General features: G+C 48.0%; 10 protein-coding genes across 10 annotated transcripts; 7 read left to right on the top strand and 3 right to left on the bottom strand.

Moving 5' to 3' along the window:
• Positions 1-184: 184 nt before the first annotated feature.
• On the bottom strand, positions 185-877 carry MCYG_06280 (ubiquitin-conjugating enzyme; the record flags this gene model as incomplete). Its single annotated transcript, XM_002844270.1, has 4 exons — positions 185-245; positions 490-575; positions 663-742; positions 805-877. The coding sequence occupies 4 exons, from the start codon at positions 875-877 to the stop codon at positions 185-187; spliced, it is 300 nt and encodes a 99-aa protein (XP_002844316.1).
• A 425-nt stretch (positions 878-1,302) lies between these two features.
• Positions 1,303-6,787, top strand: MCYG_06281 (conserved hypothetical protein; the record flags this gene model as incomplete). The annotated part of the gene is made up of 7 exons (XM_002844271.1): positions 1,303-1,380; positions 1,456-1,522; positions 1,584-1,757; positions 1,825-2,031; positions 2,097-2,185; positions 2,243-2,294; positions 2,328-6,787. 7 exons carry the CDS (start codon positions 1,303-1,305, stop codon positions 6,785-6,787), a joined length of 5,127 nt encoding a protein of 1,708 aa, XP_002844317.1.
• Positions 6,788-7,174: 387 nt separating this feature from the next.
• Positions 7,175-8,604, bottom strand: MCYG_06282 (vacuolar protein sorting-associated protein 26B-B; the record flags this gene model as incomplete). Its single annotated transcript, XM_002844272.1, has 5 exons — positions 7,175-7,419; positions 7,507-7,623; positions 7,686-7,710; positions 7,770-8,242; positions 8,353-8,604. 5 exons carry the CDS (start codon positions 8,570-8,572, stop codon positions 7,175-7,177), a joined length of 1,080 nt encoding a protein of 359 aa, XP_002844318.1.
• A 624-nt stretch (positions 8,605-9,228) lies between these two features.
• MCYG_06283 (uncharacterized protein) lies at positions 9,229-9,986 on the top strand (the record flags this gene model as incomplete). The annotated part of the gene is made up of 4 exons (XM_002844273.1): positions 9,229-9,285; positions 9,312-9,355; positions 9,642-9,694; positions 9,790-9,986. The coding sequence occupies 4 exons, from the start codon at positions 9,229-9,231 to the stop codon at positions 9,984-9,986; spliced, it is 351 nt and encodes a 116-aa protein (XP_002844319.1).
• Positions 9,987-10,533: 547 nt separating this feature from the next.
• MCYG_06284 (uncharacterized protein) lies at positions 10,534-10,887 on the top strand (the record flags this gene model as incomplete). The annotated part of the gene is made up of 1 exon (XM_002844274.1): positions 10,534-10,887. The coding sequence occupies one exon, from the start codon at positions 10,534-10,536 to the stop codon at positions 10,885-10,887; it is 354 nt and encodes a 117-aa protein (XP_002844320.1).
• Positions 10,888-11,306: 419 nt separating this feature from the next.
• On the top strand, positions 11,307-12,132 carry MCYG_06285 (thermoresistant gluconokinase; the record flags this gene model as incomplete). Its single annotated transcript, XM_002844275.1, has 2 exons — positions 11,307-11,600; positions 11,665-12,132. The coding sequence occupies 2 exons, from the start codon at positions 11,307-11,309 to the stop codon at positions 12,130-12,132; spliced, it is 762 nt and encodes a 253-aa protein (XP_002844321.1).
• Positions 12,133-14,574: 2,442 nt separating this feature from the next.
• Positions 14,575-15,281, top strand: MCYG_06286 (conserved hypothetical protein; the record flags this gene model as incomplete). The annotated part of the gene is made up of 2 exons (XM_002844276.1): positions 14,575-14,696; positions 14,747-15,281. The coding sequence occupies 2 exons, from the start codon at positions 14,575-14,577 to the stop codon at positions 15,279-15,281; spliced, it is 657 nt and encodes a 218-aa protein (XP_002844322.1).
• Positions 15,282-15,881: 600 nt separating this feature from the next.
• MCYG_06287 (metacaspase CasB) lies at positions 15,882-17,664 on the top strand (the record flags this gene model as incomplete). Its single annotated transcript, XM_002844277.1, has 6 exons — positions 15,882-16,084; positions 16,118-16,602; positions 16,849-16,924; positions 17,006-17,075; positions 17,148-17,368; positions 17,433-17,664. 6 exons carry the CDS (start codon positions 15,882-15,884, stop codon positions 17,662-17,664), a joined length of 1,287 nt encoding a protein of 428 aa, XP_002844323.1.
• Positions 17,665-18,029: 365 nt separating this feature from the next.
• On the bottom strand, positions 18,030-19,593 carry MCYG_06288 (catalytic domain of components of various dehydrogenase complexes; the record flags this gene model as incomplete). The annotated part of the gene is made up of 3 exons (XM_002844278.1): positions 18,030-19,193; positions 19,260-19,363; positions 19,425-19,593. The coding sequence occupies 3 exons, from the start codon at positions 19,591-19,593 to the stop codon at positions 18,030-18,032; spliced, it is 1,437 nt and encodes a 478-aa protein (XP_002844324.1).
• Positions 19,594-20,202: 609 nt separating this feature from the next.
• MCYG_06289 (phosphatidylinositol phospholipase C) lies at positions 20,203-21,597 on the top strand (the record flags this gene model as incomplete). Its single annotated transcript, XM_002844279.1, has 1 exon — positions 20,203-21,597. The coding sequence occupies one exon, from the start codon at positions 20,203-20,205 to the stop codon at positions 21,595-21,597; it is 1,395 nt and encodes a 464-aa protein (XP_002844325.1).
• Between the last annotated feature and the right edge of the window lie 98 nt (positions 21,598-21,695).

The following is a 21,695-nucleotide window of genomic DNA, read 5'->3' on the forward strand; positions in this document are numbered from 1 at the left end:
TATTAACTATTCATTCCTAGGTTGAAATCCCACTTGGCTAAAGAAAACCGCGCTTAAATTATATATGCAGTTATAGAATGCAAAAAGAAATAAAAAATCATGGTGACCAGATATGCGTTCATCATTGAGTATCATTGAGTATCTTTCCAGGCCTGTGGGTGGCGGAGGGGGGGGCGGAATTTCGTTAAAAGGTTGACCCTTCTTGTGGTTGGGGGAGTTTCTTATGTTGTGGTAGTGCCATGTATCTGACACGTAAATGGATTAGTTGGTTGTGGCTGTAACCGGCTGAGTCTTGCAAAGCGCATCTTACCTTCTGAGCTCAAGAAGTACTGTCTCCATGTTGTTGTCACGTTTCCACTGTGCTAAACACGGAAGCTTGGAGGGATCAACCTAGGGAAATATGCGGTTAGAAAAGTAAAAAGGACTGATGCTAATCCTCATATCCATACCTTTCCGGTCTTTGCATCAACACAAGGTAGGTTCACCCGCGAGACAAACTGAATAGTGGGAGGCACATCCGGATACTGTTCACCGCAGTGAATGTTGACACTGTATATCCGGTTCTCATGTACGCTCTATTACTCTTAGTGATTAGGATGCTAGAAAACCCTAGTATCGGGAGGGTAGATAGTAGGGATGGTTTGGATAAGGGCAATACGGACGTGTGGTGGGCCGAGGATTGTGCCATTCCAGTTCGTCATCATCAAGTCGTCTCCATCAGCCAGGCCGTATGAGCATGCCTCTATTCGGAACTGGTGTTAGTGTCCATGGCAAAGCGGTATAAGCGTCATCTGGGTCGCGTACCAGGGCCCATTCCCTTTTCTCCCTTTTCCAGCTCTTCAAGAAGGCGAAAGTTTCTAGGAACTTTGGCTGCCATGGTTGCGATGTGAAACAAGGGTGTATATTCCTGTGTATTCTTTGTGCGGTAAGGCTCTTAATGAAGTGTACGGCAGTCGGCTCAGTGTGGACTTGGAGTATGTTTTTGTTATCTTCTTGAACTTCATTCTTCAAGGTCTTCTGATCCTTGCAGGTGTGTTTGATGACTAAGTATGGCTACACGTGATTAGATCTAGCTTCTTGTTGAGATCGCAAAGTAAATCGAAAGGTTGATAGCAAGAAACGAACATTTCCACTACCTGGCAGATTGTTTGACTTGCTCCAGCCTCCTGTAGCTCCGTGGAGCCATATCGATGGGAAACTCTTAGGGAATGGATTAAGTCTATACTGGAGCTTTGCATCTTCACTATTCTCATCCTTGCTTGATAGACGCCACGTACACTATGCCCAAACCCCGTTTCTGACATGACGTCCAACACTTTGCAGGCAGAGCTGTCGAACCTGATCCAGGAATCTAAAAGGAAACATTCTGACCTAAGAAATGTCCGTTTGAGCTCATGTTAATGTTCTTCAATCGTAGGATGTCCATGTAGTTCTTGGGTTGACGTATAAAAACAGGCAGCCGAACAATCGCTTGCGGAGCTTAAAGCTCTACCATCAACATCTGAATCACAGCTAGCAGCAGGTTTGTCTGCTCCAATGTGATTTTGCAAGTTTTTTTGGACCCCATGCTGAGCTTCCGAGAGACCTGGCCAGAAAGCCACAGTTTGCCAGACCGTTTGTTCTAGCGTGCCAGACTCGGCATACCCGTCTTGCTGCTATCGGGGTAGCAAATCTTCAAAGGCTAGTAACCATTGGGGCATTGCCTCAGGAGCGCCTAAAAGATGTACTTCAAGGGCTACATGAAACCGCAAATCTAAGTCCGTTCTTGCCTATTTGTATCCTTTGGTATCATATTTGGACCTCGACTTACCGTATATATATTAGGCCTTGAAATACAACTCAAAATATTGCAGACATTGCCGTCACTATTTCGATTTTACGCAGATAACCTGACTGGTGTTCTTCTTGCAACCACGCTAGAAATATGTGCCACGCTACAGAATAGCAAGACGACAGCATTATCGAATACCGCTGCTGCTACTCTTCAACAGCTAGTGGTTGCTGTCTTTGAGAAAGTCTCACGGGAAGATGGTTCGTTTTGCAGCATTCTTCTAATCTAGTTGGTACTCTGAAGAAGCTGATCTAGAAACTTTTAGATAAAGATGGCGGCAATATAACCTATACTACTATTTCACTAGAAGACCAAAAGCTTGATGTGACTACATTCAGTTACGATGCTTTCCGGGTAATAAGAAACCCCAGATTAATGCTTGCTAACATGGCTGCTAATGCATGTATCTAGATATTAGATGATTTATGCCGCCTGCTGGAGGGCGAGCAACTTACATACTTAAGTATCAAGTCACTTTCTAAAATATTTATATTAGAATTGATTGAGAGCATCTTGGTGAATAACGCTGAAGTTTTTGCTCGGCATCCTGAGCATACCCAAGTCCTTAGGCACAGACTGATGCCTTTGGCGGTCAGATATCTTTCTGAACGCCATTCCTTTTCTCTGACAGTCCGCGTTGCAAGGATAGTGCTGCATATTCTTAAAGCTCACCTATCACTATTAACTGTTGAATGCGAGGTGATTTTATCACTTCTGATCCATTTAATCGATACGGAAACGTCTTTGCCCTGGAAACGGGTGCTTTGCATGGAGATTTTTAGATCTTTATACACTGAACCGGGTATTATTCGACTTATATATACCCTTTTTGACAATGAGGAGGGCCGCAAAGCTGTATTGCGAGATCATATGTCATGTTTAGTCAGGCTTGCTTCAGAAAAGTCTTCATTGATCGGCTTAGGCCATCAATCCACTGTACCCTTGGCAACTCAAACCAATAAAGATTCAATCGAGGACCAAGTTACTCTCGAATCCGTCGGGGTGAGTGGCATAATTGGAAGCCCTTCGAACAGGCCCGAAATGTGTGGCATTAGCACACAGTGGAGTCTCCTGCGAGTCCCATATATCGAAACACTTGACAAAATAGACTCTCCATCACCGCCAGAAACATATATCTACAGCCTAGTGCTTAACTGTATAGCAGCATTCTCCGAAAGCATTGCCAGGTTCATCATTCCGCTTGCTGTCGCTGAATCTAAGAGCAAACGGAAACGCAACACTTCAAATTCGAACAAAGATCAAGATTCGGCTCAGCAAGACACAGATATCAAAGAATCCACAGGGAAGTCGTCAGTCCCACCTAACCCCCTTGAGTTGAAGTCTCATCCGCAAATCGCCAATATTGAAGCCACCGCCGGTATAATTGACATTTGCTGGCCAGCCATATTAGCTACTTCATCTACTTTCTTGTATGCTGCATTGGATGGAGAATTTTATCACACATTAGTCCGGGCATTCCAAAAGTTAGCTCATGTTGCGGGTCTTCTACGATTGTCTACTCCACGAGATGCATTCCTAACGACTCTCGGGAAAGCTGCTGTCCCTACTGACTTTCCGGGATCCAATACTGCTCCTGATGGTAGCACGCACCATTCGCCTGTCATTGATAACACCAACCAACGGTCAACTAGTGTTTCGGAGGTTGCTAACTCCCCCGTCGATACCCCTCTCAATATGCTAAATACCAGAAATCTTCTTTGTTTACGAGCACTCCTGAACCTAGGTATTGCCCTTGGGCCAACCTTAGACCGTGGTTCTTGGTCAATTGTCCTTGAAACTCTTCAAAATGCGGAACTTGTCATCAACATTACAAGTTCCACGTTTATTTCAATGGCAACAGATCAAAACATGGAGACTAAAAGTTCGAACTCTGACCTACCGAAATCCAATCTTGGACCTGAAATTATGGCTGTTCAGGCTGTCACCAATAAGCTCTGCGAAAGCACAGGCGATTACCCCAATTCTGCCTTCAAAACCTTTCTCATCACTCTCTTAAGTTTACCGGAGAGCTTTACCAAAGAGACAGCTTCTACACCAACCCAAAAACAAACACCATCGCCTCTTCTCCCACAAGGACAGCAAGGAGGACGTGTCCACCAGAATAAACGAAGTTTGTCGATAGCTCTGGGCCGAAGCAGGGTACGTGAAGATGAACTGAAATTTGTGCTAGATAAGGCATCCGGTATTGCCAAAGCAAATATTGAACGGCTTTCTCTCCCGCAAGATGAGGGTATCTGGGACCTTTTGGTCAATAACCTTGTTAAAACGATCCAAAATGACCAGATTAGCTCAGGACTGCGCCTCAAGGCGAGCGATATCATTAACACAATAATTTCGAAAACCATTAAACTGACAGAATCTATCGAGGAGGAATCAAGGAATGATGTGCAACTCCGGGGATTGCTCGCTTTGAAATCTCAATCTTCTATGCACTACCAGGCACGAAGACCGAGTTCTTCGATTCGCGCAGCCGATCTAGAAGTCCATGAACTCGCCCTTGAAACATTGAAATCCATCCTGGAGGGATCTGGCCAATCGGTGGTTGCAGGCTGGAACTTGGTATTCGAGCTAATATCGAGCGTCTTCGATAAAGAAATACCTGTTCTGACGGAGAAAGATGAAGCCCAGAAACCACCTTCGTCAACCCCAGGCAGCCCAACAATAGTTAAAGTGAAGTCTCAAAAACTACTACGAACAGCTTTTGATTCGCTACAACTTGTGACGTCGGACTTTTTATCGTTACTTCCCGCGTCGTGTCTACTTGAGCTCGTAGAATGCTTCTATAGCTTCGCGTCTCAAAAGGAAGATTTTAACATTTCACTAACAGCCACCACGTCATTTTGGAATATATCAGATTTTCTCCGGGTCCAAATCAACCAATTTTCTTGCGAAGATGAGATTACCGTTTCAACTTCCGAAACACGTATTGTGGATATTGCCAAAAACCCTGACAACTCCTCATCAACCTGTGCACTGTGGTTACTTTTGCTCTTAAAGATAGTTGATCTTACGGTTGATAGCCGTACTGAAGTCCGAAATAGTGCAATCCAGACAATGCTTCGAATACTGGATCATTCAAGCGAGCAGTTGCCTCCGGGTATCTGGCATCTATGTTTGAATAAAATACTTTTCGTTATGGCTGAATCTGTCCAAGCAGAAACTGTCCAACTAATGGAATCTTCGACGGAGAGTTCGGAAGACCAAAAGTCATGGGTGGATACGTCCGCACTATTGAGCAAGGGATTGTCAAATCTTATTGCTACATATTTTGGTACCATTATTCAGTGCGATAGTTTTCATCAATCCTGGACCCGACTGCTCCGGTTCTACGAACCCCTGATCAAGTTGAATTCATTGGAGCTGATGGAGGCCATTTTTTCCAGTTTCTCCCAAATTCTGTCCTGCATTCGAGTACCAGAAGACATTGGTACAAACTTGGCCCAACAAGCTTGGGATGTTTGGGTCAATGGCAATCCTGTCTCGGAAGAGGGGAAGCAAAACTACGAGAGTTCAAATCAAAATGCGTTACTAGCTTACTTCCGAGCGTACAAGCAGCTCTACAGACTCCTTAAAAACTACTTGGGGGAAAAGCAGATTCTCGAAGCTCTGCAAAATGCCCAAATAGCTATCGAGCAATCAGTCCATTCGAAATATTCCTCAGACACCGAAACTACTTCCGAGTTACAAACCCAAATTATTGAGTGCCTTAAAACTCTTTGCACAGATAAGCCAGACTCACAATCCGTAATTATGGAGAGTTTTTCCAAATTCTTCCAATTACCCTTGGAAGGGAAGCCACAGGCTGACCGAACTAAACCAACCTTTGTTGCACTGTCTAAGGCTTCAATGCGGCTTTTAAGCTGGTATATAACAGAGCATGGATTGAAAGCCAATGTTTTGTCGGATGGAGTGCTGAGCAACACGCTCGGAAGACTGACCACTCCAATTTCCAGCAAGTACAACTGGCTAGGGAAGGACGGAAACCCAACTTTATGGCAAACAGCAACGACAGCCTCTTTGGACTTCATAGAAGTCGCAACCCCGTACGTTGAGGCCCAATATAAGGCGTGTGACCGTACAGTTACAGACCGCTTCTGGGCATCCGTAGTTGGTGTTGTAAAGGGGGTTGTGTCTTGCGGGGAGTATACTGATCTAAAATTAACACCATCCGCTGTGTTATCCGACGAGCAATTCGACATCACGGCCTTTGAACGGCTTCGTGGTATGATAATCCCGGCTCTTGGCTCTTCTTTCATCTCTCCGGAGATCCGGCGGGATTTTGCATTTGCGCTTTTTGATTCTTCGCATATTTTCCCGCCTCAACGATTGGACCTTCCCGATAATTCTGCACAAAAGGAACCACTCCGTGATCTATATAAAGTCAGACGCGGCCGCACCCATGGCCCGCAGCCGACGATGCGGGTTAAATTATCATATGTGTTAATCGACACATTATTTGACCTAGCATCTGTTCGCAAACCGGCTGCAGGAGAAAGCCAAGCTTCGCCAAATTATGTGACACCATATATATCCCTTGCAAAGTCTGTGTCACCGTACCTTATCTTACGGTGTGCCTTACCCTTGAAATCATATATCGCCGACCAACCACTTCTGGGGCTGATGCCACAACCTTTAATTTCAAGAAAGGAACTAATGTACCTTCTGACCCGATTGGTTGAACTGAAAAGTGAACCTACCGCCATTCCAGCCGCTGGTCCCAGCGTTCCTATAGGGGGTTCGAATGAAGCCTCGGAAGATGAGGGAGATGAAGAGGGGGAGGAGGAAAGTTGCAGTCAAACAGGGGCCAGGTTCAAGAAACATCTCGGGTGGATGTATCCCCTTGTTATTCGTGCAATAACGGTTGCTAGCAAAGAATCCAATGATCGTCAAGTTCTAGATGTGCTGACAAAGGTTTTAGAGGGTATACAGGGATAGTGACCTGGTCCACGGGAATTAGAAGAGCGGTGTCCCCGTTCCATTATTATAAGTTATGGCTGTTTGATACGTAGATAATTATTCTTTGCTTGTATCGACCTTGATCGAAATATGATACCGATATAATTATGCTTGATATTTGGCGCTTCATATATGCAACGTTATCATTGAAACTGGGTAGTCGATACCTGATGTAGTGTGGGGGTAAAGTTGTACTGAATCATGGACAACGCCGTACGATAAAAATTAATATGAGAATATTACATATTCCAAATAGAATAATAAATAAGTAGACACATTAGAACTCCAGACTCCCATCACCTCCTTTTATGTGAGCCCGCACAGAGGCTAAAAAGGGTAAAGTAAACCATGGGGATCATTCTTGATTTATGCCGGCGTTGTGGATGCAGATGCGGGTTCAGGTGCAAGTTGGGATGGGGCCGATGCAAGATGTGGGTTTTGCAGTGCGTCCCCTTCCCCGTCGTCACTATGACGTACAGCTTGCTTGCGTTCTGGTGGAGGCACCGCATGCTGGCCATCATGAGGTTGGTTTTCGAGTTGGGCAGCTGCCGCCATCTCTGGGGATTGGCGGAATAGGACAATCTCCGATTGCTTAAAATATCGACGCGCGTCTAACCATTGTCAGGATAGTATATTGCCAAATGGCGGAATAGACCGTGCATATACTAAAGGCGTAGGGTAGAGGGCGGGAATCTTACCTTCATCTATTAATACAAGGCTGAGATAGTATCTTGTCGAGTACTTCTTATTCACGTCTCGGAAGGTAGGCGTCAGATCAAATCCACCAAGGAATAATCTGATGGGTATAGTTTCGCCTAATTAGAAAGCATCAGCATGTTAATAGGGGAATAAGTTGGGGTGCTTTCTTCACGCATACCTCTTGATGGCGAGCCATCCATAATCTATACCAGGGCAGTCAATATCATTCTATATCAGGAATAACGAGGGAGAATTTACGTACCTCGAATCTCACCAATGTCTCGCTTTCGTTATACTGATTTGGCGGGGAACCCGTCGTCTCTCGCCTTATAATCGAGAGCTCCATATGCTTAATCTTCAGCCGAACAAGCAAAAAGTATATTCTGCCCACAATAACATCCTTCAAGTGGTATTTCGACTTTGAGTACTCAAATTCTATATGTAGGCAATCCTCGATGCCAACGTCCATTTTAATTGGGTTGTTGGACTCTGGCGGCAGTCGGTAGGAGTATACCCAGATATCCTTCTCCCGCACTACATCCGCGATGCGACGGGATACAGTAACTCGAACAAAGTACCGTAGCTTGACGTTGATTCCATTGTATGATTCGTATTGTTTCTCAACATTTTTGAAATTAAATGGGAATGTCTGCGGGTGCTGCAGTTCACCTGGAGCAGCAAGCTCTTGACCCAGGGAGAGGAATTCGTAGTGGTTGCCGCGATCATAGAACATCTCTGCACACATAGACAGGGAATGGTAAGCAAATGTTTCTTTTATTTTCTTTTTGATCACAGCTGGCATGACGAGGGTGAGTGGGATGGATGGGCCGGAACTGTATACGTACCAATCATGCCAATGAATTGTACCTTAATGCCCGTATGTTCCAGTCGTTTGCCGTCCTTTGGCCTCACTGTGACAGCGCCCTTGACTGACTCCCCGTCGAGATACAACGGTGCCTTCTCTCGCCGGTTCTTCTCGAGTTTGATGTCCACTGTTTCCCGCTCATCGCCGTCTTCCAGCAAGATGTCGATATCGACGGGTGTGGAGAAAAAGAAGGACGACATCCTGGTCGCAAACCACTAGGGACAGGTTAATCGAAAAAGTATGCAGCCAACACGAGCAGCGGTTGCGCTATCTCAAGCTGTTCTACTCTTGAGAGCTTGCTTCATGATGTTTGCCTTGGAAGCGTTTTGGACGGTTTGAATGTTAGAGATTATGTAAGCAGAACCCTCATTTTCTGGCTTCCTTTTTTATCTTTCTTACTTCGACATCAACAACGCCTTTTCCCCCCTGGACGGACAAGAATGAGCTATGAGATTGGATGCTGACTCTGTCATAAGAGAAGAATACGATATTGCCTGCGGTAGTCAGGCTCTGAATACTATTTTTTTTCACCTGTCATCATACGAGGAACTACCGGCGTTCTATGAAAATGAATAGTTCAACAGTGCTAATCACCAACGCTAAACCGTCATTTGGCAGGCCTCATATGCAGGACGAGGCGATCAAAGGCGATAGTTCATGATGCTATTCCCTCTCCGCTTCCGTTTCCGTACCCACTAACCTAGAAAATCTATGGAGGGGGGGAAGGGGGGAGAGAGGAATTGGTTGTAAACCATGCCATCGTTCCCGATCATTCCACTTATTATATACTTCTTCTGGTAACTTATCTATAACATGGTTGTAAGATGATACTGATGAGTGAATGACACCGGAAAAGATGCTTGACATCCGCGCAGAACGGAAGAGCTGGAACTTGAAACCGGCCTTTGGAGCGGTGTATGTGTCTATATACGTATAAAGGTCGGCTCAGGGAGATACGAGGCACTAGGAGGGGAGCAATCTAAGTAAGCGAGGGGATTTTCTTTTCCATTCGATGTCCCTGAACCGTATAACTACTCAACCCTGGCTCCAGGAATGAATGAAGGTATCCATGCTAACGTCTTTTTGTAGGTATACTAATAAATACATATATGTAATATCCTTCCGGGGGTCAGCTTAGTATCCATCCTAGTGAGAGAACAGCTAATAATAGGCTCATTCCCCATCATCCTGCGCGAAACGCACAAGGCCTATATAGGATATATGGAGCAAGCATCAAACTAACCCCAGCATGCAACCTCGTCGTAGTAGGTGTGCATGCCCTGGCAAGGTCAGCAGCAAAGTCGAGAGTCAAATCCCTGTACGTATGTATGCATGCTTGTTATATAACAATGTAATTCGACATGAAAAAGCAAAACTCCGACAGGTTTCCATCAATGGGATCATTTCGTTTTCACAGCCGTGAAGGGGGGACAGAAGGGAAACGAGAATACACTCTCCCAGGGCTCCGTAAGGATTGTGGCTCTGTTTTTAGTGGCAATCGTGCAGCGAGGCAACGTGGCAGACAGGATCAACTTACCAGATTGGACCTTGTCGCCGTTTGAATCATGCCCTGAGGCGGCTAAGATTGTGATCCTGGCTGGGGTCTTCGTGTGAACCAGCATCTCACGAAGACGCAGCTCGAGCAGTTCCTTCCAAGATATGGAGTACCAAGTACAATGTACGGTCAACTAGTGATGTGACGGTGGCTCGTATATCACTTTCCAAGAGTCTCTCTTCTGCATCTTTCTTCTTCTGGTTTGAATGAAAGTTGCTGCGGCTGCATCGGACGCATAATACTTTCTGATAATACTCCGTACATAGTACATCTGACCATCAATGCAGCCGCAACACTGACCTCATCATGCATGGAACCAACGACTGGTGTTCTGACCTCATTCCCCACGCAAACCGTTGCGATTCGACTCCATATACTCGCAACAACAATAGTGCAAGCCGCTCACCGTCTCTTCAAAGCACGCCAACTAACTATCGACGCACCAGGCTGAATGTTTTGTAGACGAGAGTTAAGAATCTGACTTGCTCATCATCCTTAGAAAGGGGGGAAAGCAGGGGGTATCCCAGCAGGGCGGCCGCCGGTTGAGTCTTCCACACGCACACTCATCTCATTCCCAATCATCCCCGTAGCCTAGAAAGAAGGTACATGGCTAGTGGTCGCAGCTCCAGCTCCATCGGCCATCCCGCGGGCCCTTTTTGCATAGCATCCTTCTTTCTCTGGACCTTGGACGATCAGGTCCCCCCAGCCCTGATTGCTATCACCAACAAAGACCCAACACCAACCAACTCATCGAACCTCCCACCTCAAATGCGCGAATACACCAGTTTTGTATCCTTGGAGATCGGCCCAGCTCCGGCCCAGAACCGTGACCGTGGGTTAGCCCTGTCTCTGCTTGTTTTTCTCATCCCGTTCTCTTGTCCTCCCTTTATCCCCGGCTTTTACGTTCCCCCCACTGGCATCCACCGCGGCCACTGTCCACCCATTGCCGATGCCTCTTGATTGGGCTGCGGCCAAATTAAGATTTGCAATAAGACAACAACCAGAAGTTCTGGACGGATTGTCTCATGGCGTTGAGTTGGGCCTCATCGGGCGTGGGATGGCTCAAGAGGAAATTCCAGAGCTTAAAACCAACCGTTCGCCCGCAAATCGCTTTTCCCTATTCCCTCTTCTTTAAGAATGCCCTCTTTTTTTTCTTTGCCACTATAATCTTTCCCTTGTGATCCAGATATTTCTTTGAGTGCGTTGCTGCGCTTTTACCATACTCATTGACAAAGCATCCGTACGGTGTGCTACGATATATATATCTTGTTTGTCCGATACAAACATCCTCAAGCCGCTTTCAGGCCTATCATAGCTTCACTGCTACAGGCAGCAAACGAGAGAAGCAAGCTGGTATCCTGGCTTTAAATCTAAACATCATGCTCTCCACGGAACAGCCTTCCACTGGCCCTTATATGCCAGCTACTAGGTCACCACTGCCACTACAAAACATGAGTCGCAATAGCCTCTCCCGCCGGTATCCTTCGGCCACAACCCCATCCCCATCACCATCTTTATCTTCAAGTGCTTCATATGCACTGAAGTCTCAACAAAATCCTAATGCCATGCCACAACACATCTGGATAGTTACCGGGCCGGCAGGCTGCGGGAAGACTACCGTTGCCCAAGGCCTGGCAAAGGAGCTTCGTATTCCATACATAGAAGGCGACGATGTATGTATTCAGTGCTATCTACAATACAGGACAATTGAAACCCCATTCTAACGGTTTCATCTAGTATCACTCCAAGTCCAACAAGGAAAAAATGACAAATAGCATCCCACTCACTGATGCAGACAGATGGGACTGGTTGATCCAGCTTCGCGAAGCTGCGATTAGCGCCCTTACCACACCATCTTCCTCTTCGCCTGCGACTCCCCGGTCTTGTCCGCCTGGCGTCGTTGCAACCTGTTCTGCGCTCAAGCATAAATACCGCGACGTTATTCGTGTTGCCGCCTATGACCACCCCACCGTTAGAATACACTTCATTTACCTTCGTGCTCCAGAGGAAGTACTCCTACAGCGCGTTAGGCAGCGCAAAGGTCACTACATGAAGTCTACGATGGTCCATTCACAATTTGAAATGCTAGAAGAGCCAGACTCCGAATGGGATGCACTCTCAGTAGATTGTGCCGCCTCCCCTGCCGAAGTACAGAGACGAGTCAATTCAATTGTCCAACAGAAATTGGATGAGTATTCGGAATAACCAACAATACTTTGCGGAAGAGTCCTAACCGCAACTATCCAGAACAATTAGCACCAACTAGACGTCACGCCACACGGCGCCATGCAGCCAGAACCGTTATTTCTTCTTTTTTCCTCAGTCCTCTTTGCTTTTTTCCCACCTTTTCGATGCAGGCGATCTCATCGGACCTATCGATTTTAATTCTTCCACTTTTTCCCGGTTTCTCTTTTTCCCATTTCTTTTCTTATAATTTTTCTTATTTGTATCCAGACTTTAAGCGATCGGCGCACCGGCTGGGAGGCAGAGAATTGACCAGTGAGATTCACCCAATTATCACCCTTTTCGATGAATTTCTGTCTTCATTTTTTCTATGTTGACCTTTTATTTTTTTGATTACGTATTTCACCAAAGATATCCTTATCTCAGTTAAATCTATCATGTCCACTTGTTCTAGACCTTTCTTTGTCCTTTTGCTTCTTTCTTCCGTGTCTTTCTGCGCTAGAACTTTACTCAACCGCCCCTTTAGCCACTACGGAGTACTCCGTGGTAGTAGTCATGAGATCAAAAATAACCGAATATGCATTTCTTTTGGAGAACCCGCCTTTGTAAAGACCTATGTACTGGTTGTTATATGAGATGTCATTCAAGCAATATTGGGAGTTAATGGGCTGCAAGTCCAGAACCGTGCGAATCGATGTACTTTGTCACAGCACATGCAAACGCCCTGCATCGAACCGCAGCCTTGCCGTACTATGTAACTAACTAATGCATAGACATCTGCCTGCTGGCTGACCAAGCCCCGGGATAGTTACTAGTGGTCGCTCGCCAGCATGCCATACTATGTAAAGAGTGAATGCTGCCCTCTCGACAACTGCAGCTTATATCCTTAGTTTGCAGACGGGCATAGCTTTATCAGCCTATCATTGTGCCTATATCGCCCCTCTGTTGGCTTCTCGTTTCCTCAGGCGCCCAACCTAGGTGTTGAATCGGTGGTTATGGCTCACCATATCTTGACAAGGCCTAAGTTCAGTGCATCCTGAAGAGCTTCAAACATGGATACACCTTTGATATTAAGACGGTGACGACTCTGACGGTTCCTAGCTCCCAAGGGTGATAAACACCTTTTCCCGGGTCTACCGAAGCTCGTGATGATGTTCTAGCGTTTCGAACGGCCTTCGAATTCCTTATTTATGTGTTGGCAAGACATGTTTCAAGCCATGAACCATGTTAAAGGAATATATAGTTGTTAAAAAGGGTGGGGGGATACTTCCTCAACGCCTGAGAAGACGAAAAGATACAAGGGTCTGGAGTATAGTATGTAAAGGACTGTCCGGGAGATTGCTTATCCACATTGCTTCCGAATTATAAGATGTATGCGGAGTTGAATTGAGGTTCCGTAAGAGGAATGTAGACTATAGATCACCAGTGCATCCATGCACGGTGCGTATGTATACTGGAAATTTACGTACGTGATATTTAGGATAGGACTGTCCCTGGATATCTCAGCTGCAGCTCTTGTCCGTGGGGGCCCCGACTGTCTGTATAATCCCTTCCAGCCAAGCTTGCCAACTCTGGGCAATCGAAGTCACAAATTAAAACCGTGCATAGGAGCGCAGAAGTTGGTGTTAGGGGCGGCAGGCGAGTTGGACGCTAAAGATTTACTCTGGATTAAGATATAGAACCCCCGCAGGCGGGGATGGTCTAACAATTTCAGAACCGACGGAGCCACTCTCCGATAGCCTCTAGATCACTGCATCTATAACAATGACTGTTCGAAGAGTAGTGTAGGATCGCAGAAGTGAAATGCGTCGATAAACCGGGGTAGATATGGCCTCCTGGCGCTCTCTGGTTGAAACGAGTCGTGAATCCGGTCTACAAAGTCAAGCAATAGCTAGTTGTATTAGGAAGAAATCGGAATATTTGGAATAGTGTTGCTTGTAATAACAAAAAAACCGGTCAACCGTACGGAGAGAGCATATAGCTCTGCTGGTACTAATGGTTTCTGCGGTCATTAGGTAGTGGTAACTAGGCAAACTACCTCCAGGATAAATCTCTGGGGCTTTGAGCAATGGTTATCCTCAGGTCATATTCCTCTGGAGGTGTCGAGACAAGCAGGTTGGTCTGTCTCAGCTAGTTTAATCTGATTAAACCGCCCTTAGAGAAGTAGTGTCACTATTGACTCCCTATCATGGGCTATTATATGTTGGGGATGCGAGTGATCCATCAGCTGTATCTCTCTCCAGCAAAACGCGGGCGAGTAACTAATAATATTAGACAACTGTTTTCGGAATATTACGTAAATATAAGCGTACTTCCTTTTCCTGTTGCAACTTGTCAATGCAAGGGCGCGGAGTAGAAACGAGGCTGAGCTATTAATCAGTGAAATTCCAAGTTGGCGTAAATAATTGTTGCATATAGAATGATAGCCTTGCACTCTGAGAGCCCTTGAAAATCAATACAAAGATGGACTCTGTTATCCTCACGCCACGGCTGAAGCTAACTCTGGTTACGAGGGCGGAGAGGGGGGGTCCAGAATTTGAATGGCTTCACGAACTGTACAGCAATGAAGAGTCGATGTTCTGGAGGTAAACGGTACACACACTCGATCTGGTTCACCTTTACTGACCTGACCAAGGGTTGGTGGGCCATTAGATTCCACCGGGGAAACGGAGAAGTTAATGAGCAGCTTCCTACCAATAAACAAAGAAAACGGAGCCAGCTACCGAGTCGCCTATGCTGTCCACAGGGCCGAAGAACCATTTGGCTTTATCGGTCTTATCACTTTGGGCTCATTGGATTCCCATAGCCTTCCGTTGCCGGAACATCTCACTTTACCAGCTGCTGCCGCTGCCACGACGCTGACCATCGAAATTGCGTATTCATTCCTACCAGTTGGATGGGGCAAAGGGTACGCAACCGAGTCGGTCAAGGCGGTGTTTGAGGGTTGTCGGCAAGCCCGATCCTTCTGGATACCCTTCTCAAAGCTTTATGTCAGGGCGATTGTGAATGCCGAGAATGCACCGAGCAAGCGGGTGATGGAGAAGACGGGAATGGTAGAGAAGGGGGTGCACGAATGGAGAGGGGAGGCTGTCTTCGTTGGCGGGAGATGGCGAGAGGTAGACAGTATCTGCATCTTCGGCATGTATCTGTTTGGTGATGACGAAATGTAGGAGCCTTAAGCTGGAATATAATATCTATAGTATTTCCTCGGCTCAGAGTTCCGGTTTCTATCTTTAGCTCCTGTACCAAAGAGGAAAGGACCCAGGCACGAACCTCTGCTGACTAAAGATGACGCATTTCTCCACAATTTTGGCTTCCCAGCGGCACGGGACGCTTGGCATGCTTGGTATTCTTGGCAAGCGCTTGGCTGTAGTCACGGGACGCGGCCTCATGATGAAGATGCGCAAGCGGGACGAACCGTGAGAGAACATCGAAAGGGATGGGGAGGCCGAGGAACAAGGGTAAAAGAACATGAAGGAGCGGCGATGGACCTAGGTGACGGAAATCAGTTAGACAGATGGGCCCTGTTCCACAGTTAGCTTGCCTAATGGGTCCGCCGCCGGGATTTCAGGGCTGAAAGAGCGGCTCTTCGGCCAGCCCTAAAACCGGGTCACGGGACCAACTGGGCCGCGCTTTTTTCGTATAAACAGCCTCTTGCCGACCTTCAGCTGCAACTCGTCCAACGTCGCCAAATAATCCCATACGTCTGAGCAGGCCACATAGTGAAGAAGAATATCGGCTCAAGGCCGGACTGAGTGCCCACCCCATTCATGTCTTACTGGCAGAACACCATACCCTTTAACGAGGGCGCAGGCGGCTACTATCAGCAACAACCTCCGCCTCAGCCGCAATATCAGCAGCCATACCAGCAGCCGTACCAGCAGCAATATCAACATTCGCCGTATCAGCAACCAACATACCAACAGCCGCCATACCAGCAGAACCTGACACCACAACCCCAGTACCCATATCCGTAAGCCATCCCTATCGCACTGTCTTGTAGTAGATATCCCTCCGGAGAACTAACGACTTCTCCAAGCGCGCCCTCACCCACGCCCAGCTACCATCAGCAGCCACCACCATCACCACGTCCTCCATCCCATCAGCAGTCATACCCTTCACAAGAACCGCCGCGGGCGCCTCCATCCCCTTACCCCGCCAATAACGGAAACGGCGGCAACCACCATCACACGCCTCCTCCTCCACCACAGAGCAGCCAGAGTTTCGGCCATGGTGCTCCATCGTCATACCGCTTCAAATATTCGACTTGCTCTGGCCGGCGCCGCGCTCTTCTCGTCGGGATAAACTACTTTGGACAAGGAAGGCCGCTAAAGGGCTGCATCAACGATGTAGCACGCATGTCAACGTTTTTAAATCGCTCCTATGGCTATCGTCGCGAGGACATGGTAATTCTCACAGACGATCAGGCGAATCCCATGAGTCATCCGACGAAAGCGAATATGATTCGCGCAATGCACTGGTTGGTTGCGGGTGCGAAGCCGAATGATTCGCTGTTTTTTCATTTTTCAGGTACTATCAAGCATTTTCCTGTTCCTGTTAACGTTCCGACCGTACCCGGTTTTTATCCCTTATTAAGTATGCTCATGCTGATTGGTGAACTTTAGGCCACGGAGGTCGTACTCGGGATTTGGACGGTGACGAAGACGACGGTGAGCATTGACTCAGAACAAAAACTAAAAAAAAATACGATGGGGCGTATGCTAACAGCAGTGCTAGGGTTTGATGAAGTGATATACCCGGTCGACTACCAGAAAGCCGGCCACATAGTCGACGATGAAATGCATTCTATCATGTTAGTTTAGCATCCAACTACTTCTTTAATCTCTACTGACAAGTTCCCTCTCAGGGTTCGTCCTCTGTTACCTGGAGTCAGGCTAACCGCCATCTTTGACTCCTGCCACTCTGGAACCGCCCTGGATCTCCCATTCCAATACTCCACGCAAGTACGTATCACTCCCGTGTTTAATTCCATTAAATAAACTCTGGACCAAAACTCAACGCTAACTGTAATGCAGGGTGTTCTAAAAGAACCCAACCTCGCCAAAGAAACTGCTTTGGACCTCTTAAGTGCCTTCAAAAGCTATGAAAGCGGTGACATTCGTGGCGTAGCTAATACGACAATCGGCCTATTCAAAAAGTTAACCATCGGCGATTCAGCTCGTCAGAAGACGCTTAGGACCAAGACATCGCCGGCAGATGTAATCATGTTATCTGGTTCGAAAGACACACAGACATCGTACGTCATTTCATCGCCATTTTTTTATCCATTTACTTGTTCCAGACTAACGAGTGCGACGTAGAGCGGACACCGTCGAAGGTGGTTCTGCACAGGGTGCGATGAGCTGGGCCTTCCAGGAAGCATTATCCAAGAACCCTAAGCAGAGCTATATACAGCTTCTAAACAGCATTCGAGCAGAGTTGAGCGGCAAATATTCTCAGAAGCCGCAGTTGAGCTGCAGCCATCCTCTAGGTGGGTTCTCTCTTGCGCACCCCCTGATCTTTTACTTCGTGTTTGATGTACTGACATGGTAGCGCAGATACCAACTTACTTTTTGTGATGTAATGAATGATAAAGATAAGATAAGATGGATGCACGGGCCTGTTCTTTGCGAGGACGAGAAGATGGAAGTACGACATTTATGACAAGACATGATATGACTGGAGTTATTGTTTATATTTAATATTGCGTCCTGGTGACACAGTATATATATATGTGCTGACTGGACTAGTTCGCCTCTATTGCTTATTGCTATTCTTATTCTTTATTCCTCGCGTTGCCGGTCTGTATCTGTAGATCGGTATAATATAAATCTATGTACAATTTCTTTTCGCCAAACAACGAAGAATAACCTTAAAAAAAAAAACAGATCTTTCTATACAGTCAGGGGAGAGGGCGATCATCGCATATTAAGCATCATCGCATCCGGGCTCTCGACCATACGACCGACTAGCGCCGCCATTCTAGCCATGGTGGCACCGTCGATGACTCTGTGGTCGGCACTCCAGCTGAAGTTCATCATCTCACCTGCGGCAACTTTACCCTCGGCGTCAAAGACCGGAACCTTTCTCAGCTTGCCGATACCCAGGATGGCGACTTCTGTGGGCACAAGAACAGGAGCAACGACCGTCCCGCCGATGGTACCAATGTTGGAGACTGTGATGGTACCGCCTGAGAGGTCTGCAGGGGTAAGCTTGCCTGCTCTGGCCACCTCACCGAGCCGGGCGAGTTCCATTGCGATATCGAGGATGGATCGAGCCTGGACGTTCTTGATGTTGGGGACTAGTAGCCCCGTGGGGGTGTCCATCGCAACACCAATATTGTGGCTTGCGCGCATGACAAGGGATGGCTTGGCAGGGTTTGAAGTGGTGTCGACTCGTGCGTTGAGAATGGGGAACTGGTTCAAGGCCAGGGAAACTGCCTTGATGATGAAGGGAAGGTAAGACAGCTTAGGCTGGGAGCCGTCCTTGGGAGCTGTTGCGTTGAGCTGGGATCGCATGCGAGACAGGGCGGCAATGTTGAGTTCGTCCGAGTAGAGGAAGTGAGGGATTGTGAGGGATTTGGTCATTGTCTTGAACATCTGGGATTGGATGGGGGTTAGGGATTGGTTGGTCTCGACCTGTGGTGTGTTGAGACCAGGAATTGACGCGGGAGCTGTAGATGTGCCGGCGACAGGGGTTTGGGTCTGGCCTCCCTCAAGGTACCTCTGGACATCTTCCTTGAGCACCCGGCCATGAGCGCCGGTCCCATTGATGAGCGAGATGTCGATGTTGTGCTGCTTAAGCATTCCTCGGACGGCTGGGGTCGCAAACGTAGCGTATTTGCCCTTTGGAGGAGCCTCCACCGTCTCCGAAACCTGTGCTGCTGACGTCTCCGCGGCCACGTCTGCGGACGTCGTCTCTGCTGCCGGTGCGGCTGCCTCTGGAGCCGGAGTCGGAGCCGGCGCAGAGTCAGGATACTTGGCGTCGTCAACCTCGATATCACAGAGCGCCATGCCCGTGGGAACCGTATCGTCCGGCTGGAAGTGCAGCTTCTTGATGACACCCTCATACCGCGACGTTATCTGCAGATCCAACCCTTAGCTTTGTCTCCCTTTCAGTCTCTCCTCACCTGACGAGGGCATACGTACATCATCAATGGCCTTGTCTGACTGGTACTGGCATAGAGGCTTCCACTCCTCGATCCGGGCTCCCTCCTCAACATACCACTGTATGACCTGGACCTCAGTGATTCCTAACAACTGCCGTTAGCCTCTGGCCCAATGGACCGTGTACATAGAGCGGGAGAAATGTACCCTCGCCGACATCCTTGAGAATCTGCGATCTGATGCCCCAGGGAACGGGCGAGCTGTGAAACCGTCTTCGGAAGCGGGAGGTGTATGTGGCGGGCAGACAGACAGGCGGGGAGGAGAGCAGTCCTCGCGACAGGGACGCCCTGTGAACCAGCGATCTCACGGTAGACATCTCAATTGCAGGCCAGCAATGGATATATATATATATGTATGTATGCGTGTATATATATCGGCGTATGTGTCTGGATGTATGTGAATGTCTGGTTTGCATCGACTGGTCAAGGAAAACGAAAGAAGGAAGAAACAAGAAAGAGGAAGGTAAAGCCGATGGTAGCCGCAGCGAGGGAGAGAAAGAGGGGTCACGGGGCCTGGAAAAGCCCTAAGCCCCACCCTATCCCGATCGGGAGGCGGCAGCGACGGCCGACATCCCGAAGACTTAGGGCTTAGGGCTAGATTATGTCATCTTCAACCGTTTCTTGTTTTGGTTCCTGCATGAGGTTAAGTTATGCTTATATGGGAAAAAGTGGCCTTTACACGTTGACCTTGTTTATAACGCAAGCATCGCAGCGATATTACACTAAATAAAAGATGAAACAGCTCGGATCTTGGTGTTTATCAGATCTGGTGAAGCGGCGGCAGGGCTAGCCCGATATGGCAGCTATGATGCAACCCTTAGCTGTTGATCCTCCTTGATGCCCCCCCTCGTCCTTCCGACGCCGACTTCATCTCTTCATCCAGCAGGATACCAATTGACAAGATCGAGAGAGATAGATATAGAACCATGGTCGCCGAACATCTCACTGTCCGCAACCTGACCCGGACGCCGGTCGTCCTCAAGCTGGTCGAGCGCTTCAACCCGCCGGATGCGCCCAAGACGCTCGCAGGCACCTTCACCACCATGATGAACAACATCACAGGCACCCCGGCTGAAGTCGCTGCCATCCAGGATGGGACGGAGTCCTTTGCGCGCAGGGACGTTGACGTTCGCGTGGAGCCCTTCCAGTCTCTGACCAGCGATGTCAAGTCCTTTGACAAGTCGGACAAGGAGCGTATGCGCCTCACCTTCGAAATCGAAGGAGAACGGTACCAGATCCAGGTCCCACTGCCTACCAAGGAGACAATAACCATGAAGTGTCTCTCTCCTGACCCGCGTTTCCACTTCACGGGCGTCTACAACGCTGAACACGCCCACCTGGCCCTCTTTTCATCCGCCAACCTCAGCTGCTGGATGCGTGAGCTCAAGGACGATACCCTGACCTCCGCCCTCTCCATACCGGGAACACACAACTCTCCCACATGCCATGTTGCTCCTCCCTCTGTGCGCTGCCAGGCCGCCAGCCCGCGTGAACAGCTCGATAATGGAGTCCGCTTCTTCGACATACGTGCCCACCCGCAGTGGCCCAACGATGCATCCAAAGACGGGCTACTGCTCGCCCACAGCGTCTTCCCCGTCTCCCTCACCGGCCAAAAGACGTTCAAGGAAATGCTCGGTCAGGTCGAGGAGTTCCTCGACCGTAACCCGTCAGAGACACTCATCATGTCTCTCAAGCGTGAGGGCCCTGGAGATCACAACGACCACCAGCTGGCCAACATCCTAAAGACACATTATGCCAACGCAAAGCCATCACGCTGGTACACTGACACCAAAGTGCCGACGTTGGGTGAAGCAAGAGGTAAAATAGTCCTCGTCCGCCGCTTCGATATCCCGGATCACCTAAAACAGGAACACGACGGTCGAGGCTGGGGTATCGACGCTACCGGCTGGGCTGATAACACTGACTATCACCTCTGTCCCAGCGGCACGATCTGCATCCAAGACTTTTACGAAGTCCTAGAGACAGAGAACATCGAGAAGAAGGTCGGCTTCGTCAACGCCCAGCTCTGTCGATCTGCTGAATCCTGTTACCCTGTTGGCACTCGCAAGCCAGACGGAGACGGGTGCCCATTCTTCATCAACTTCCTGAGCGCAAGCAATTTCTGGAAAGTGCAGACTTGGCCTGAGAAAATTGCTGCGAAGCTCAATCCAGCCACGGTCGATTATATCTGTCGCTCTCACAAGGCGGACAAAGGTGACTGGTCGACTGGTATTATCGTTTGTGATTGGGTGGGCAAGGACGGAGACTGGAATTTGGTCAGATGCATTGTTGGAATGAACTCCAAGCTGGAAAAGAATTAGATTTTGTCTCTCTCCATCCGTTATGGTCGTATGATTATTTTTTTTTTTTACTTTTTCCCACCTTTGAACTCGTTTTTCTTATCTGGGCTGGTGGATGG

The sequence above is a fragment of the Microsporum canis genome, genomic scaffold, assembly GCF_000151145.1.
Source record: "Microsporum canis CBS 113480 supercont1.6 genomic scaffold, whole genome shotgun sequence".
In the NCBI taxonomy this organism is placed as follows: Eukaryota; Fungi; Ascomycota; class Eurotiomycetes; order Onygenales; family Arthrodermataceae; genus Microsporum; species Microsporum canis.